Source organism: Sminthopsis crassicaudata, chromosome 1 (assembly GCF_048593235.1).
Source record: "Sminthopsis crassicaudata isolate SCR6 chromosome 1, ASM4859323v1, whole genome shotgun sequence".
Lineage (NCBI taxonomy): Eukaryota > Metazoa > Chordata > Mammalia > Dasyuromorphia > Dasyuridae > Sminthopsis > Sminthopsis crassicaudata.
This window is the reverse complement of record NC_133617.1, coordinates 517,303,146-517,323,364: the sequence shown is the minus strand read 5'-3', so window position 1 is coordinate 517,323,364 and position 20,219 is coordinate 517,303,146. Positions and strand designations below refer to the sequence as shown.

The 20,219-nt window shown below is 32.6% G+C and overlaps 1 protein-coding gene across 1 annotated transcript in view; it reads left to right on the top strand.

Annotated features, from left to right (window-relative positions):
- CDC14B (cell division cycle 14B) overlaps positions 1-20,219 on the top strand; it is a 96,571-nt gene that overhangs the window by 61,371 nt on the left and 14,981 nt on the right. The window contains exons 7-13 of the mRNA XM_074281682.1: positions 1,444-1,510; positions 3,678-3,740; positions 10,143-10,230; positions 10,787-11,017; positions 14,207-14,345; positions 15,153-15,312; positions 16,169-16,278. Of these exons, the coding sequence (XP_074137783.1) occupies positions 1,444-1,510; positions 3,678-3,740; positions 10,143-10,230; positions 10,787-11,017; positions 14,207-14,345; positions 15,153-15,312; positions 16,169-16,278 (858 nt within the window). The remainder of the gene's footprint in view (positions 1-1,443; positions 1,511-3,677; positions 3,741-10,142; positions 10,231-10,786; positions 11,018-14,206; positions 14,346-15,152; positions 15,313-16,168; positions 16,279-20,219) is intronic.

Here is a 20,219-nt window from a genome sequence, read left to right as displayed (position 1 = left end):
CCTGACTTCTGTACTATTAGACATGAGTTTCTATAGATTTTATAGAAAAGGCTTTGAAACACTTATTATACGGTTTATATAGCACTCTACTTCAAATTTAATCTGCAAACCTGAATTTCAAAGAAAAAAATAGTATTTTTGTGTGGAAGAGAAGGGAATTTTTAAATAATTATGAATAGCATCCTCATAATTCCTAGAGGAGTATCCTCAAACTTAGAAAAGTCAGTATTCAAAACCATCTGGTGAGTTGGGATGATGACTAATAACTGTATCTAATCTCCTTTATTCTTATACTTCATAATCCCTAGCCTTTACTATGTATTTTTCCCCCCTGAGGCTGGGGTTAAGTGACTTGCCCAGGGTCACACAATAGGAAGGTGTTAAGTGTCTCAGATCAGATTTGAACTAGGGTCCTCCTGAATTCAAGGCTGGTGCTCTATCCACTTCAACACCTAGCTGCCCCTATGCATTTCCTTTTAAAGGAGAAGCACATAAATGGAAGTCAGTCTAATTAAATAGTAATAACCAAAAACAATTTAACCTGGTGTTCTTTTTATTGTCAGTTTAATGAAATTATATAAAATAGTATCCAAACACCCTAAAACTAAGTACAAAAATAAATGTTTGATACAATGTTTAGTTTTTCAAGTAAGGAATACAGTTTGAATCCAGTGAAAATTTGTGTCTTTTTTGTCTTCAAGATTGATAACACTATGAAAATCCTATTCTTTTGGCCATGAAAAATGAGTTAAATAAGTTAAAAAGCATAATTTTAAGAAAATTAGAATTTTTCATAATTTAGTTCCCTTAAGCTGAATTTAAATAATTTGTAAGCACATTGTACACCAACAAAACATTAACCTTGTTTTCTTGAACAAAGACATGCTATAATTTATATTTGGTTTTAAAATATGATTCTCTTAAATTATACTATTTTGACATATATAAAGAAAAACACATTCATCTGTAGTACAAGTTATATGCCTTGTAGTAATTCTCATCTTTTCATTGAATAAAAGGAAATGAAGTTTTTCTTTCTTGAAACAAGTTTTAGGATCTAAACACATGGAGTTTAAGATTAGCCCACAATAACATGAAATTATTTATATTATCCATTAATGTTAAAAAAAAATTCCTCTTTTCTTCTCATCGTCACATGTTTGTTGTCAACATTTTCATAGATACACATCCTAAAAGGTAATGATTTCTTTTGAGATAAGATGTAGTTGATAGAAAAATTAAAAGAGGATTCATTTTTAGAAATCATGTAGTTGCAATGATAAAAGTGATCCATTCAGGAATTTTTCTTTTTTGGGGATGGTAAAATCTTTTTTGTTAGCTCTTTGATTCAGCCATCTCCAGATGGAATTATAAACAAGTGGATTTGTGAGGGTTTTTTGAATTAAAACTGAGATACTGATTCAAATATTTGTGGAATTTCAGGGATGCTTCTTATGGTAATTGCACTTTCTACATAACACTGCTCGACTGTTTTCAGGCAGTACATAAGGTAAGTGAATCAAATAATGCTACTTTGCAGGGCTGTATTGGAATAGCAAAGACTTGAGTATAGGAAATATCTAACCCATCATTTTCAGGCTCATCAATTAGTGTTTCTTTTTAAAGATTGATCTGTCTGATTTCACATGTATTCAAAGTATATTCTTTTTAAATAATATTTTATATCGTTATTCTGGTATAACAGAAGACTTTGGATAATCAATTAAGTTTTTTGTTTTTTTTTAAACATAACTCCGGTTCTTTTTAAATTGCCACTGATTTTTTTGGCATATATGTTATCAACTTGTGGAACTTGTAATTAAAGGGCCATCACAGGTGTAAGAAATCCTTATTAAAATAAGTTATCTTTGTACTATACAGCATGTACTATACAGCATCTCAATAATTGAAATGATATTTATATTTTCATAGTTAATAGCCTACAATATTTGTCCCTAGCAAAAAACTGCAACTTTATAAGAATCTTAATGTGGATTTCTCAGTATTCAGACAGAAGAATTATTAGTGGAATTTTTTCTTTAAGAGAAGATCATCCTCATAAAGAGATTTTTAAAAAAGTTAAACAATTGTCAGATCTAGAAACTGGTTACTTCCAAACTACCTGAAGATCCAGATCTATGCATCATGCCAGCAGTCCTTTCTATGCACTTAGGGAATATCTTGATCTTGTCTCAATCTGAAGGAAAAGACTGGGTTTAAAATAGCACTGGATGAAAGCCAGAGAATGTGTCTCCTCCTAATTGCAGCTGCAAACAGCAGAAAGGATTTACAATTCTTGGCACACCCTGACACACCAGAGGGTTGGGCTGCTTCTGTTGGAAATAGCCAAGCCTGCATATATTCTAGGCTTACCTATCTAAAAAGCAAATTTTGGTCAATTTTTCAGGGACACATCAATTCTAATACTCATATTTAGTAAATTAATAAGTAGAAACTTGACAAGGATTTGGTGTCAGAATAGGAGTTTAGAAATATATTTGCAGAATAGTAGAATTTGGATGCTTAGTTTTAAAAATTCCTTATTAAGAAATATATATATTTTGATCTTTAGCTGGGATCTGCAAACCTGAATTTGTAAAATATTTTCATAACTGAATTTTTAAAAAAATAGTTTCTTTCTAACACTTAGGTTTTTTTATTTTGTGCATTTAAACATCTTAATCTTGAAAAGGGGTTTGCAGACTTCACCAAAGGAGTCATGACAGAAAAAAGATTAATAACCACTGTGCTTATAAGTTTTGCCTTTATAAACTCTATGTATAATGATTAAAAATGCTTGTGTGAGTGCTGGTCTATTAATTAGTTCAACCAGCCTGAAAACAATAATTGTGCTGGTGATCTTTAATTCATCTTTTTAGAAAATGCTAGGTTTCTTATTTCATTATCATAATGTGTCTTGCTGGGTTTCAAATAGAGGTTAGAGGTCAGAATATTCACCCACATGAAGAATAGCATCTTTTTCTATTTTTTAATATTGATGTTGATTTGTGGGATTTCTTTTCAGTGCACAGAACATTTGGTTTCATAATTTAGGAATTTTTAAAAATGAAGGTGTATATGAAATATAGAATTGCTTTCAATGTTATTTTTTTCACAGTTCATAAATTTCATTCAAAAGAGTATTAAGGAATGTTATACAAGGGTAAACTTCCCTTTTTTTTTTTAAAGACACATGTTGTTAACCCACATGCTCTTGGTAGATTAGTTGATATAATTATTCTGAAATGATAGCTAACTCGATTTACATGTATGGCACAAAATTTTTAAATGAACATATAGATCAAACAAAGTTTAAAAAACTGAGGCAGTTAAGACATATTGTCATATAATAAATTCTGAGGACGTTTGAAAGGCAATTGGTGTAGTAGATAAAGAGTTCGCCTTGAAGCCAGAAATAACTGAGTTCAACTCATGGCTCTCTCACACCAGCTGTGTGACCTTGATTTGATCTTTTAGTTCTCTAGGCAACTTGTAAAGCCTATATAGGTGCTGAGATTTGCATTGGTAGAGATAGTTTTCTCATTTAGGAAATTTCTAAGACTAGTAAATCACAGGTTCACTTTCCATTCCCCTGTAAATATATACTGTTATAACTACAGTTCACATTTGTCTGTAATTATTTGCTTTTTTGAAAGTTCTTTTTCTTTAAATTTTAGGCAGTCCAGTATGGTTTCCTTAATTTTGAAAAGTTTGACCTTGATGATTATGAACATTATGAAGTAAGTCTATAGAGTTTTTCCAATATATTTCATATTTATATGAGTGCTATAGTCATACTGACTCAAAGGTTATTTGGTTCCATTTATATACACACAGTTCATACACAAGTATACTTCACATTCATATATACACATGGATCTATACATCTACATACACATGAGCATATACTTACACACATATATAAACTTCTACACATATCTATCTATATATTGATATAGAGAGATGTAGAAATAGAATCTTGTTTCCAGATAACAATTACAAATGTCAATATCCGTGATCTCAGGGGCATTTTTCTTTGAAAATGAATTCAATATATAGAAATCTAATCATGTTAATTGAAATTTCATTTTATTTCTGTCACAAAAATGACTTTTTAAAAATAAGAACATGAGTTTGAAACTCATTTTTGATGTACTGAAATGTTTATTGACATATTCAAATTAAAGAGTCTAACAAAAGTCAAAGTAAAACAAGCCCTAAGGGTTACCAGTGAGATACTAGAACCAACCAGAAATTGAGATAAAGTATATTTAAGATATTTTAGGATTCTTGTATTGGCACCTGAGGTTTTTAACTGTAAAAGTCAAAACAACTAATGCAGCTATTATGATAATGTGCAGTTAAGTATTATTGTTAATCTTGTGTTTTTATCTTATCCCCTTTCTAAACTGAGTCTCATTAGGTCAAAAATGTTTTATCTAAACATTCTTCCCATTTCCCCCAAGTAGTATTCTGTACATAATAGAATTGAATTTCACTGGACAGATAATGTGGAGATTCTTTATACTCATTAATAATTATGAAAGGTGGAATCAATCAATAAGCATTTGTTAAGTATTTGCTATGTGCCAGGCAGTGTGCTAAGAATGTGGAGTGAAACGCATTTAGCATATTTCAGAACCAAGTCTTGAATGGAGTGAGTTATTGATTATTGAAATTTGACAGGCATGGTGACATGAAGATGACTTAGAGTCCCCAGAGCCAAATTAGAACTAAGCTTCTGAAGGTGCTTTACCGAGTATCTTAAATCATAGCTCTCAAATTTGTTAAAAACTAGTAAATTTAATATTTACTATTTAATATTATTTAATATTTATTGTAGCACTTAAAAGATGAGAAACATGTCAATATGAGCTCTGCTTATCTTTTTTTTTTTTTCCTTTCTTCCCCATACTCTGTTCTACTTTTCTTCCAGTCAATAACCATTCCTTCAGACACCCAGGTTTATAGTTTTAAAATCTTTAATTCTTGTTAGCTTACCATATAGTTTTGAAAAATCCAGTTGAGTCTCTTTTCTAAATCTCCCCAGCATTTTCCTCCTACCATCTTGCTAATGTTGCTGATACTACTCCTAGGATTGAGACCCTGATTACTTCCTCCTTTCAACCAATCTATATGTTTCTCTGAGATAATTTTCCCAAAGAACAGTTCTGACCACTCCACTGTTATGGCAGTAACTCTGAAATTTATTTGATGTGTTGATGGTGTTTTCCTGATTGATTATTTGCCTTTTATTCAGTATGGTAGAAAAGAATATGCATTCACTTATTGTATATGCATATGCCTGCAAGAATGTAGGTTGGCTAACTTTCTGGAAAATAATTGGAGAGTCAAAAGTTTTAGTGGCCACTTACCATATGGTTTTGTCAGTCTTCAAAAAATAAGGCTCTTCTTTCACTACTAATATCAGTGTCATTCATTGGATCTATCAAAGTTTGAGATTTTCTGCCTAACGCCAGTGTAGACCACCCACAAGTACCTTGCTGGCAGCTTATATCTACTTACTTACATTAAATTTATTCATGAAGAATATTCTTCATTATTTAATGAATTTGTACTAATCTCTTAGGACAAAATTGATAGCAGACAAGAAAGCTTTTCTTGTCGTGATAAGAAAGTGATGCTTTGGCAGTCTCTATACCCAAATCACAATTTTCTTTCATTTTTGTCTTGTGTGGTGCAAACACACTGAATTTGGAATATAAGGACTTCTGTTCAAATCCATTTCTGCCATCTGTTTAGCCTTGCATAAATCATGTAATTCCTAAGCCAAAGTTTTCTCATGTCTAAAATAAGGAACTTGAATTAAATGATCTGTTAAGATGCCCTTCCAGTTCTAAACCTTGTGCTCCTAATGATTAATATGAAAATGAATTTCAAACCAAGCAAACTTTGAAAATTCTATTTAGCATTATAGCAAAATTGAAGATTGTGTATTTATATACAATAGAACAACCTTATGAAATTCCTTATTGTATTAAGGTACATTACTCTGAATCACATCCTTATTAGTAGACTGAATCAGCAAATTATTGTTGTGAAGGTGTAGAAATACTAAATTTAACATTTACTGAGAATTAAAATGAAAATTCAGCACTGTGCTGAATGCTATGAAGAAGACAAAGGTGGAAATCCAATTCTTCCTCTTCTGCTATTCTATATAAACATTTCATCTCCAGCTTTCATGGTTTTGCAAAGACTATCCTTTATACTAATTCATTCTCCTTATTGCCTTCTCTAGGGATTCCTACCTCTATTTAAATGCTACCTCCTACAAACAACTTTTCTAATCCTTTGAATTGTTAGCATGCTTCTTCTCTCCTCCCTCAAATTATATTGTACTTACTCACTTAACTGCTAAGATATTATTTACCCCTTTTCTTCTAGTAGAATATAAGCTTTTTGAGGATAGCTATTCTTAAATGTTGCCCCATTGCCTAGCAAAGTGCTTGGAACATAATAGTTACTTGAATAAATGTATTTGAATTAAAATCATTTACTATAATTGAGTAATATTTAAGAATTTTTAGACAAATTTCACATAAAACAGAGGAATAAATGATTACTTCTTGATATGATTTTTTTTTTTTTTGAGGGCAGAGTGACTAATATCAAGGAAGATTTCCTGTAAGAGATAGCATTTGAATTAATGACAGTTCTGTTGATATAATGTTGATTTGTAAGCTTGAGAAACTAGGGACCTGAATAACTGAGACAACACTGTTAGAGATAAGTGAATAGAGAGAGCCTTGGACACAGGAAGATCTTAGTTCAGATATTATCTCTGACACATAACTGGCTGAGAAAATGATAACCAGTATTAATAGAAAGAATTTCTTTACTTGTTAGATCTCTTTACTAGTTAAACCATAGGTCCAATCACATCCCTACATACAGTTCCTTTTTAAATCCTTAAAAGACATTCAAACTACTCAAGTTAGCCATTAATTATCCTTGTTCTTAGGAAAGTTCTTTTGAGTCAATGTAATTTAAGGAAAGACTAACAAACCCCTTGAGTAGTAATACCTAGGATTTACATAGCATAGTTTGCAAAAGTGCTTTATAGATAGTAACTCATTTTATCCTCACTGTGCAACCCTGGCACACGTAGGTGTTACTTATCTTGTTCATTTTACAGATGAAGAAACTGAGACTGAGAGAAGGTAAAGTGATTCATTTATTTAGGGTTACAAAGCTCATTGAGAATAAGGTTGGATTTGAATTTATATCTTCTGTTTTATTGTGCAATAAAGCACATTTCTAAATGATTTATTTTAGGAATGTGATTTCCCTTTTCATTGGCATCAATTTAGTTGAGCTGAAGAAGAGTAGTGAATAAAGAGACACACTGACAGTCAGAATAAATGTGAAATTATGTCCCATTTCTGAGTCAAATAAGATTCTAGGCATCACTGAAAATCCCCTGTCCCCCCTCCTTAGTCTTGTCTCCTACATAAATCTCTCAGATTATAAGTAGTAGAGGAGAAATGAACTGTTTTGATAAGAAAGGAATTTTCTCACCAATGAACTCAATAGTATTTATCAATGAACATCAAAAACCACAAAAGTGTTCCAAAAATAGAATTTTCTTTGATTTAAAAATGTTTCAAATAGATATGCTCTGTGAGTTACTGTGAAGTCAAATGACTTCAGTTTCCTCAACTGTAAAATTGAGAGTTGCATTAATGTAATTCTCAGATCCATTGACCAAACTCAAGGGGCTAGTTCCCATATCCTATAACTTCATGAGAAATTGATGCTCTCACATGCATGAATGAAATCTATTGGTGAATTGGAAATAAATTTGTTAGGCAGATTTATAGGTTGATGTTTTGTGACCATCAACTAAACAAAGTCATCTCAAGGACATTTAAGGATGAACAAAAGTGGACAAATAGAAAAAAAATGTGAAAGATTCATAGATTTTTTAAAAATATTTTTTTCTTTTTAAAAAACAGCAGGCTCTCCTTCATATTGATTCAGCACCACATTCCTAGATTTGCTTTTAAAAAGAGGTAAAAGTGACTCAAAAAGTGACCAAAGTCAGGGAGATCATTTGGATTTGATCATAGAGGATATCTGTGCTTAAGAAACACAGTTGTGAGGCATTGATGGATTCATTCACATGGTAATGTGAATTCCCTTTCTAAGAGGGAAAAGATTCCAATGGCATGAAAAATAATTTATACCTAATAAATATTTTAAAAGACCAACTAAAAGAATGTTAGCAACAGCCTACGTGTATGTATGTATGTCTATATGTATATACAAACATACACACACACACACACACAAACACATTTGTAAGACAGTAAACTGTACATCCTTTAAAGGTATTTTTAATAAAAGCAATATGTAGGCTTTTTAAAAGCCTGTTATATAGTTGACCTACATGGATACCATCACACACCAAACTGAGAGAATATAAATGAATTATTATATAAGATCTTTTGCAGAACAAAACATTACCTTGGAGGGTATTTTCCAAGAATCATCCCTATATCAGTGCTTTAAACAATAATTCTTTTGAAAGCTGTAATAACATAACCTTGTTCAATCCTCTAATCATAAAAAGGCTAAGAGCTTTTGGTTGGCAAAGTAAATAGAGCCTGGGCCTAGTGTCAGCAAGGTCTGAATTCAAATCCAGTCTCAGACACTTTTTTTGCTATGATACTTTGGATAAATCACTTATCCCCTTCAGTTTTCTCGACTGTACAATGGAGATAATAGCAGCTACTATTATGGGATCAAATGAGTTAATATTTGTAAAGTGCTTAATACAGTGTCTTGCACATAGTAGGCATTTAATAAATCCTTGTTTCCTTCCTTTTTTCCTACTCACCTAAAGTGCTTTCCACTATCATGGAGGAAGCCCAGGTTAGTGTCCAAGTTGAAACATGATTCCTATAGATCAGGGGTTCTTAACCTGGGTTCTATTAACTTGGGTTATTAATATTTTGACAATCTTAGTTCAATATAATTGATTTTCTTTGTAATCCTTTGTCATTTTATTTTATGCATTTAAAAACAATGTTTTGAAAGGAGTCAATAAGTTTTACCAAATAGCCAAGAGGGGTCTATGGCATGTTAAAAAAACAACTTTGGAACTGGAGATAGTGAGGTCTTCTAGATTCTTCTCTTTGCAATCTGCAAAGATTGTTTCATGTCATTTATATCAAATTGCATACTTTATAGAACATTGGATTTGGAATCAACAGAATCTTTGGGTCTTAGTTTTCTCATATATAAAATGGGGATAGCAATAGCACCAACCCCATAGTTGTCATGAGAATCAAATGAGATAATTGATAAAAGTATCTACAATTCTAAAAGTGCTATTTAAATGCTTATTATTGTTATCACCATCATTATTATTAAACCTTGATAAAGTTTCTGTAAAAGTCTTATGAACATTAAGAAAACCATTCACACAAGAAAAACCAAGTGAATTAAGCATGCTTAAGAGTTTTTCTATTTGTGTGAATATGCATGATATAACATATGTTTATGTATATATGTGTGAATATTAAATGTGTCTATATATCAATAGACAGTATAAATAGACAAATAATTGAATCATTTAAGAAGGAAACTGACTTGATTTCCTTTAGGAAGCTATTTAAATAACCAAACTGCTACTTGAATGCAATATTAAAATTATACTGATAATATTATATTATTTGGTTAATGGAACATTCCAGTCTGGAAAAATAAATATGGATATCTTAGAATCATGAAGAGAGATACATAATGTGAGCAGGGTGCATTACATCCCAAACAATATAATAAGGATGTAATCTGGGAAATGTATGATGAAAAAAAGAAGCTTGTGGGAAAATCCAGTAGTAAGTAGCAATCAGCTTATTGATATTCTTCCAGTATCATTAGGAAGTGAACCCCATTTGGTAAACTTATGGTAGAATCTAGGCAAGAATCCCATGGTGTAGATGAATTGCCATACAGCTGAAAAGAACATCTATGTTGATGAAATTACAGATTCATTTTCATATTAAAGTTATTTCACAATCACTTAATGGCTCTTATAATTGTTACAATTAAATTTATAAAAGTGTGAAGAGAAGGAAAAGTGTGGCAAGTAAAAGTGTATATTCTTTTCACAGAAAGCAGAAAATGGAGATTTAAACTGGATAATACCAGGCCGATTTATTGCCTTCTGTGGCCCTCATCCAAGAAGCCGACTTGAAAGTGGTATGCCAAAAAATGGAAATAATTCTTCCTGAGATATTGAATGAACACATTGTGCTTTTTTGAATGCCAATCCGGATGGGTGGTGTTCAAGGGAATCAGAGGCTTGAACTAAACCCCAAATTTAGTTACATAAGCTATGCTTTTGAAAATCAGTCATTTAAGTGTGACTTTCTTGTTTGATTATGATAATTTTTGGTTTTTTATTCACTTATCCAAAAAATAGTTTTAAAACTGGTGTAGTGAATGAACTGTTTGGAAGATCTGACATTAGATTCCACCTTGAAAGACTTATTAGTTGAATGATCCTGGGCCAGTCATCTGTAAAAATGAAAAGGTTAGACTTGACGATCCGTGAGATCCTTTTGAGCTCTAGATTTACAGGCACTAGAGCGTGAGGGGGAAGGGCATGAGAAGTGAGAGATCTTTTGATAATCATTACTTGTTTCTATTATTTAAAAAAAAGCATTCTAGAGCACAATCACTACTCATAGAGAACTAAAATAACTTTAATTCTTTATATTCAAAGAAAAATGGTTTCTTTTTTTTTTCATCACAGGTTATCACTATCATACACCTGAAGCCTATATTCCGTATTTTAAAAGGCACAATGTTACCACCATTATCAGACTCAACAAAAAAGCATATGATGCCAGGAGATTTACAGAGGCTGGTTTTGACCATCATGAGCTTTTTTTTGCTGATGGCAGTATACCTAGTGATGCCATAGTAAAAGAATTTCTGAACATCTGTGAAAATGCTGATGGTGTTATTGCAGTTCATTGCAAAGGTATATTTCTTTTGTTGATAGTGCATATCAGTGCTCTCAATTCTTTCTGTACTTGTATAAATATAGTAAGTAATAGACTGCAAGTTCCTTCAGGATTTGGACTGGTTTCTCCCACACACTTTTTGGTTCCCCATCTAGTTGATGAATATCTTGTATTTTTGAGACAAGTATAAGATCTGTGATTTCATTGGCATAAGGAAGCTCACTCTGTCAGTACAAATTGGATCTCTGAAAATTTCAAGCCATCTCACCCTGAAAACAAACAAACAAATAAACCTATAACTTCTATTTTTGATCTTATTTCTTCCTGCTTTTTTCTCTCCACTGCCCCAGCTATCATCCTCCTTCTTTTCCTTTATCCTTTCTTCTTCCTCTCTCCTGCCTGTCGATCTGTACCTGTCTCTCCCTCCTTCCCTCCTTCCCTCCATTTATGTATCTCTACCTCCTCATCTTTTGATCTTCTGTCCACTGACTCATTCTCTGTTGCCTGCAAATTTTAATTTTAACTTTTTCATATTCTGATTTTGATAAGTATCAACAAACATATTTCCTTACACAAATTAAAAGAACTGTAGATCTTATTTGGAAAATATTTTGCAAACCTTAAAGCACTGAGTAAATATTGTTATTCTACATATATCCATTAAGTACAACATGAGATTTTAAAAAACATAATAATAAATGTAATACATTAGTCCTAGAGCTTCTTGCTTTTCCACATCTGCCTTGGTTTTTCTTTCCTATGTTTAAAAAATTTGTCCCTAATTTTTTTGTTTTTTTTTTGACATCACTACTGGTAGTCCCCATATTCTTCTTCCCCACCTCTTCAAATGACTTAAGCTTTATAACAAATATACAGTCCTTCAGAATAGGTCTATACACTGGGACCTATGGGTATGATTTGTGCATTCTCTCACCCCTGTTAGGGTGTGAGAAGCATCACACTTCATCATCATTTTTTCCTACTGCATGTGAGGCTCTAGAAAATGACTGGGAGTAGTCATTTTCCCTGGGGAAGGGGACAGCAGGTGTACTGGCTTATATGTTGGGATTGAGTAGGACTCAGGCACAAAAACTATTATTCATTTTGGATCTTTCTACTAGGAAAATGGAAGTCATTACCGTGTGAGTGCTTTGGATAGTAATATTTTCCGGTGTTGATTCTTAATCATTGATTCAGTTTTATAGTTGTGTCTGCTACCTAGATTTCCTTAAGGTTTGGAGAGTTAAAGGAATCTAAAGCAAGTGTAATCTTACTGTTCACTTGACTAGGACGTTTTAGCTATTTTTTTTATAGATATCAAAGAATATTTCATGTGAAAAATATCAGTGCTTTCTGTCAGTAACAATAGTTATTTGAATAAGTAATAGAGTTTCTAACAGAGTTTCTTTAAGTGTTCTTCAGGCTTGACTTTTTCAGATCCTCTCTTTCCTCTTCCATAGTTCTAGGCCTTTGTAATATGTAATAGAATTAAGCCAGTTTGTATAATACGGTATAACACATAATGAACTTTAGCCAAAAATTTGAAGCTCCACATTCAGTAAAAATGAATCCATACTTATTTAAATTGTCCAACTTTCCCCATAAAACGAAATTTTAGGAGCCAGGTTGTTTTTACAAATTCCCATTCCCTAATAAGACCTAGTATTTTTATTATATAATCTTAAATATGTTTTTCACTTTTCCCATGCATATCCAAAATTTATCATAGCACCTGAAGATTAGTAGTCCATAGAGTAACATTTAACCTCTTAGGTGCACATCTGTCTGTGGGAGGCTTTTTAGAATTTTCAGCTGTCATACTCGATCCTGCATCCAATCCAAAGAGAAAGGGAAGGAATAAGTGATAGTACAAGGAGCGCTTAATGGTTATTTGGCCTTTCCACTCTAGTCAGTTATACTATTTCTTTAAGACAGTGAATACTAGACCCTCTAATAGACCATCAATATGCTTAATTTGGATTTTTAACGGAGGATTTAAACCTTAGACTTTTCTCCTTGACAGTTGGGGGAAAAATCATTAGGCACTTGATCCTAGGTAGAGACAGATCACTAAACCATTTCGCAAGACCTCCTGCATACGGCAAATTTGTGTTGTATTTGACCACTCTCGATTACCATTAGACTACTGAAACATAGTCTGCCACTGGATTCATTGTTGTGTAATGCTTTATCTTTCTGAATGCTATGCTAATTTAACAGTAACCCATTCGTTATTTTCAAATGTCTTTTTAATTAATTGGCATAAGTAAAATTGATTAATGAGGCAGATGAGTGACGTGAGATAAAATATAGGCTTTGGAATTTGGAAGGCTTGATTTCAAATCCTGCCTTAGACATTTCATTAGTTGTGATCCTGAGCAAGTCACAACTCTGTTTCTGCCAGAGTTTCCTCCACTGTAAAATGAGAATAATAATAGCACCCACCTTACAGAATTGTTTTTAGGACAAGACAATAATTTTAAAGCACATTGCATACTTTTTGCAAAGTGCAAGTATGTAGATTCTAGCGATTAATTACTTAATGAAACGGAGAAATCTCTTTTCCCCATACTAATTACTAATACTAATGAATATGACTCATTTAAATGTAAGCCATTAATATAACAAACAATAATTGATTTCTCTTTATTATCTCAAATGATGGGTTGGTTTGTTTTTTTTTTTTTTTTTTTTTAGTTATACCACAGTTCAGTATAGTTGCATCAAAGAAAGTTTCTCCTTTCCTTTCTTATTTGTTTGTTTTTTCTTCCTGAATGACAGTAAAAAAAAAAAAGGGTTAATCCACTTACAAACTTTTCTTTGACATCCATTCTCACATTCTATTTCATAGTTTTCAAAGATCAGATATCACAAGTAAAACAGTACCTTTGTTCTGACTCCATGGGAAACACACTTTATGTAGAATTATTTTGTCAACTGACTCTATAATAAGATATTTTTCAATTGTCAGTTTCTAAAGTGTTAGGACAAAAGTGCTTCCCCTATTGTTCTTTTTGAGCAGTTAAAGCTACAGCATTGTTTTTTGTAGCTTCTGTAGGAAATATGATTGAAACAAGGATTATTAAAACAAATCTGTATAATCTTTCTTCAAAAACTCAACTTCAATTAGAAAACTCATAATTAGATACTTGCTTTTAAAAATTGCATGAAGTTCACAAAACCATGTGGTATGTTTCTTTTCTTAGCTGGCCTTGGAAGGACAGGCACCCTGATAGCCTGCTATATCATAAAGCATTATAGGATGACAGTTCCTGAAACCATTGCTTGGATCAGAATTTGTAGACCTGGCTCTGTGATTGGACCTCAGCAACATTTTTTGGTGTCGTAAGTAAAGTCCACTAGATTCTCTGTGTGACATGAAATTGACCCTTGCTTCTCAAACATTCTGATGGTAAAGTTTAAGTCTTGTCAAGTTGCTATAAGCAGAAGAATTTTCTACTGATTTTTCTGGTGATGAATTGTAAGTCTGAGCTCTATGAACCAGTCTTGTTAAATTCATGAGACTCTTATTGCCATAAATGCCATCATGAATGTTTTTGTTATATTAGTAACAAGATCAAAAATCATTTTGGAAGAGTTGCCCTCAGGGTTCAAAATTGGAGGGAGTACTCCCATTTATGTCATCACAGAATCTTGAAGAATTAGATGACACTAAGATTTATATAGTGCTTAACTGTGATCCAGGTGCTATTCTAAGTTTTTTATAGTTATCTCATTTGATCCTCATAACAACTCTTAAAGGTAGGAGTTATTATTTCCATAATTACAGATGGGAAATCTGTGACTTGAGCAGTAAGTTACTTGTCTAGTAAGTAGCTGAGGTTAGATTTGAACTCAGTCCTTCCTCTCTCTCTAGGCTGATCTTCTTAACCTGACCCAGACTAGATTCCCTCAAAACCTATATTAAACTTTTCTATATTCCTGGCTATAATTATCTAATAGAAATATAAAATAAAAAGATAGACCAGGAACCATTGCTGAATAATCTTCCTTTCCAAAAATTGGTGATAGATATATTAGTTTATTAAAGAGGGGAAAAGAAAGGATTTCAAAGAATTTGCAGAGAAAAGAGTCCTTTGTGTATATGTTATTGATTTCTAGAAAAAGTCATGACATATTTCACCTCTCTAGGAAGCAGGCAAGCCTTTGGACAGAAGGAGACTATTACCGTAAGAAATTAAGGGATCAGGAAAATGGAAAACATGCAGCTGCAGTCACAAAAATCCTAACAGGGGTCGATGACATTTCAATAAGTGAAACCCAATCCGAAGAAACTAAAGATTCTGAATCGGTAATCGCCGCGAAATCCTGCTGTTGTCTTTTGGCTAGATGTTTTTCTCATTTCTTTTCCCACAAATCTTTTAGAGTGTGGAGAGTTTGCAGGTGAAAATAAAGCCAAGTTGTGAGGGATTATTGTCCATATATTTTTTTCATTTTTTATATCCCCTTCAGATGATTTCTCCCTCTCCCCCCGTCCCCCCCTCCCCCCAAAGCCTTGAGAGTTAGTCACAAAAAAGATTGGATGACTGTTTTGTTAAAGTTCTTTTCACACCTAGGCAGAGATTGAAGCAGCAATGAGGTATGTGAAATGGCTTTTCAGGTGGTCCTAATTTTTTTTTTTTCTAGTATTTTTTTTAACCTTTGTATCTATTCAAAAGCAGTCGGTTTATTTCAAAATGAGAACTTGAAGTACAAGGGCTTTTGTTTTCTTTGTTTTGATTGGTGGCATGATCTTTACACATAGTGATAAGATGCTTGGAGAACAAAAATATTTTTTCTTATTCTCTTCATTTATATATGTATATATATGTCTATATATGTGTGCATATACACATACACATGTACAGCAAAACATACATACATGTATGTGCGTGTATCTATATATTTAATCTGGTCTCTTTAGTGTTGCCATGTATTTTAATAGCATTTTTAGGCTACAACAATCACAGGTTGTATATTATTGTAAATAATCTAACAGATTGCTTGAAATTCTTCCTGTAGCTTTATTCTGAAATGAGAAGATATTTTTAAAATTACGTATAGATTCAGAATAGGCATTCACTTAATGCAGAAAGTAACTATTGATCTTTGCTGCAGTTAAAGATGGAACTTCAAATCATTAGCTCAGTGTTTTTTTACTTATACAGTACAGTGATGATGATGATGATGATGAAATAAATGGAATGACACAAGGTGATAAGCTACTTGCCCTGAAAAGTAGAAGACGGGCAAAATCAGCTACTTCAATTCCTCTCACGTAAGTCATTTTTTACACCATGCAAATTTTACACATGTCTTTCTCTCTTTTCAGGATTTCCCCTCAGTTCCATTTTAGAGTTTCAGGCAAATCCGTGCTTTTCAAAATTGTTTATAATTTTTTAAGTGGTAGTAGATATTGCCAACAACTATGACTATACAATGTTACATACCTCATTTGTTTTTCTATTTCCAGGGTGTTTGTTTTTATGTCATGGAGCTCCTCTAACTCTCCATTTGTGAAACTAGATTATTGGTCAATATGTATCCACCTTTCCTTTTAACTTTGTACAAATTGGGTTTGATGTGGGTGTATGGGTCTGTGTGAGTTGGGAATGATTTTGTGTTTGTGTATGATTGGGTGAGTATGTGAGAAAATAGTGGCAGTTGTTCTTTCCCAAGGACATAAGAACAAAGTACCAAATATTGTGCTTGCCTAGAAAGTAAAAGATAACGTGCTTACTTAGAAAGGAAAACATGAAAGTAATTGAGATTGAAATCTGGACATCTTAAACTTTATAACTCACTTCTGATCTAAGATTGGGATTCTACTTTTTCATGGGTTAAGATCTCCAAGCTAAGTCATTATTGTTGTAGTAAGCAGAGAGTGGAGAGTTAAGTATGCTCAAAAAAAAAAAAAAATACAAACTGTACATTATAGTTGTTTTCACATGTTTAGGATCCCTATCGTAGTCTCTCAAACAATAACAATAACAAAATTCACATCAACTAGATATAGATACAAATGAATCAAGTTTTTATGAATCTGGATTACATCTTGGTGTTCGCTTTAATTCCTCATGAAGTCTCTGCTTTTGCTACTATCCAAGTGATTAGTGAAATTTTTCTGATATCATACCATTTCATTGTAGAGTAATCTTACAGTGAAGCTTTTGAGCAGCCATTGATACTTATCAAGCAGTCAGTTGCTATAGTAAGACCCTAGTTAACTAAACCACTAATGGAATCATGTATTTGGGTAAATTAAATTTTTTGATTAAATCCTTGTTAACTCTAAATACCTTTCTTCTTTCAACTCTTATTGAAAATATTTTGAAATATAAACATTTATTGATGGCCTTATTAAATACTACTTTAATACTCCAGGGATTAATATTTCATTGGTGTGATTATTTGTCCATGATATCTATTGCAGCTTCTTTCTAAAATGCTAGACAGTTCTTGAAAGTTGATGTGGCCCAAAATGCTATCATCTTGCAACCTAATCCGATGATTTTCCAAACATAGTTAGTCTAGTTCCTCACTAGATGTGTGCTGAAATCCTTTGGAGCATAATAGGTCCTTCTTGTGATTGGCTAGCATAGGCTTTGAGAAACCAAAAAAACCCTCTCCACTACAATGAGTCATCTGAGAAGGATTTCAGTGGAGTATGAAATATTACTTTTGAAAGCTAATTGAATCCTGGATGGTTTCATAGTCCCTCAAGAAGAGCATTTTTGGCCTCAGTTTTGATAGTAGAGGTGTGGTAAGAATATGAAACTAAACAGAACTTAGACATGCTCATTTTCTTTGAGGGTTTGCTTTTTTAAAATTAATTTTAAAGTCAAGTTTTAGCAAGAGTGATAAGATCTGCTTGGTAGAGGGTTCCAGTTAGATGCCTGATTAACTGGTACCTAATCCTGACTGAGACCCTGCATTCAATTGTATTCATGTTTCCCTACAAGGGTTCAAGCAGTCAAAAATACATAAGATTTGAAATATTTACTTCCTTTTATATCAAAGGCTTCAGGTGGAAACAGAAGACAGTCTTGTGATGGCAGAATTGTGTGAAGTAAAAGAGGAGTCACTGAATGAAAATAAAAAACTGTCTGAACATTATCAAAAGCTTTTATTTCTAATAGTCTTCTGTGGTGATTATGTACAGTCTATAGTGGCCATGTTCTTTTCAGCTGAATGTGTGTATAGTCCCTGGGCTCATAATGAAATGGAATATATAATGGATAGCAGGTACCAAACAAACCAGATGAAAAATATTGAATAAAACTAATGACCTGCTTTCCCTTTTGCCAGACTAAGCAGCTACTATCATCTAAATACAATCACTCCTCTGCCCCAACTTTACCTAGGTGTCTTTGGGCTTCAGAGACCTGACAGATTCTCTTTTATTGACTCCCTAGTTATATTTGCAAAGACCCAGTTTTATCAAGGGATTCTTAATTTAATTATACATACCAGGTTAAGTTATTTCTTTTTGTTGAGGGAAACTGAATCCAAATAGAAGTGTACAGATTAGATTGTAAATTCCTGGAAATTAAGAACTATGGCATTGTTTTTTGCTTTGGTGTGGGTTTTTTGGTTTGTTTGTTTTTGGTTTTGCTTATTTTTTTTATCATTTACAATAGTTAGTACACTATTCTATGATTTGTTGAATGAGTAAAGTTTTAGACCTGATTTTCAGAGGGAAATTAAAAAGAATTATAAAATTCTCTGGGTTATAGTTCTTAGTTTTTCTTTGTGGGTGTTCCACATATAACTCAGAAGAGATTTTGCTTTCTACCTTCTTGCAACATTATAACCATTGTTTAACTCCTTTATTTTTCTTATGACTATCTCTGTTTTCTTATTCTGAGGGCAGCCCCATTGGAATCAAGAAGAGAAAGGTTTGAGATATCCTTTTTACAATAAGTTTTATCTAGAAGAAAAGTCCTTTTCAGACAAATAAAATCGGCATCATTTTTAGGCCTTAGCCCTGAGTTGATGATAGGATTCTTTACTTCTGTGTCACTATGGGCAGGTCTCTGTTAATTTTATTTAGCCTATGCTATTTTATTAGAGCAACTTAAGTTAACTGGGTTACTGGTCCAGACTAATAGGTTGTATGGCAACACACCTCAAAAGTACATAAAGATTCTCTGATTTGATAGATTACTCAGGGCTTCAGTAACTTTTTCTTTAAAATGGGAATTTTACTTCTAGAGTTCAAGTCTGTATTGATCCTGTGTGGAAAGCGCCTCATCTAGGACAAATTGCAAACTTTGTCTGTCGCTTGACTGACTGTTGACATTTATTAAGTAATTACTTTGTGTCAGATACTGTGCTAAATGCTGAGGATACAGAGAAAAACAATATTTTCTCTCCTCAAAGAACTTATTTCTATTGGGAAAGATAAATATAAGAAAAATAGAACATAATTTGAGGAAAAGGCTCTATTTAGCAAGTGGGGGGATCAGGAAAGCCATTATGTAGAGTGTGAACTGAGCCTTGAAGCAAACTGGAGTACATGAGGAGGATTAGTGTATATATTAACAGCAGAAATGGAGGTAGAAATATCTAAAGAGTTATTGAGACCCTTAGAGGTTAAATTAGGGTCACATAACACAACTAATAAATTTTAACTCAGACAGGATTTGAACCCAGCTCTTCCTTAAAACAAATTTAGCCTTCTGGCCATTATACCATGCTTCTTCTAGGTTAAATGTGCTCAGACTGAAAAGAGCTTGTGCTAGAAATTATTCAGTAGAAGACAAAATTATGTTAAAGAACAATTACATTAGGTGGTCATAAGGGTCATAAACTAAGGAGAAAAGGAAAATGTTTCCTTCATGATGACTAAAATGTGCATGCAATATTCCATTTTACCTAATACATGCTAAGTGCTGCTCCTATTATACACCCACAATATATATAAATTAAAAGCAAATGAGCAATATTGTGTGTGGTTTGTGAAGTCAGTCTCACAAATATAATAACAACCCATATCACCTGAGTAATTATTGTAGCACAATAATCACATTTTAAGTAATCATCCTTTAAACATCAACAAATGACTATGTTTTGTGATGTTCTGTAGTTAAGGTATTTTTTGTTTGTTTTGTTTTTGATGTTGGTGGAAGATGATGAGGAAAGGACTTCAATCCTGGAGTTTCAGGTTATAACTATGTTTCAAAACTAAGATCAAAATCATTACAAAATTGAATTAGT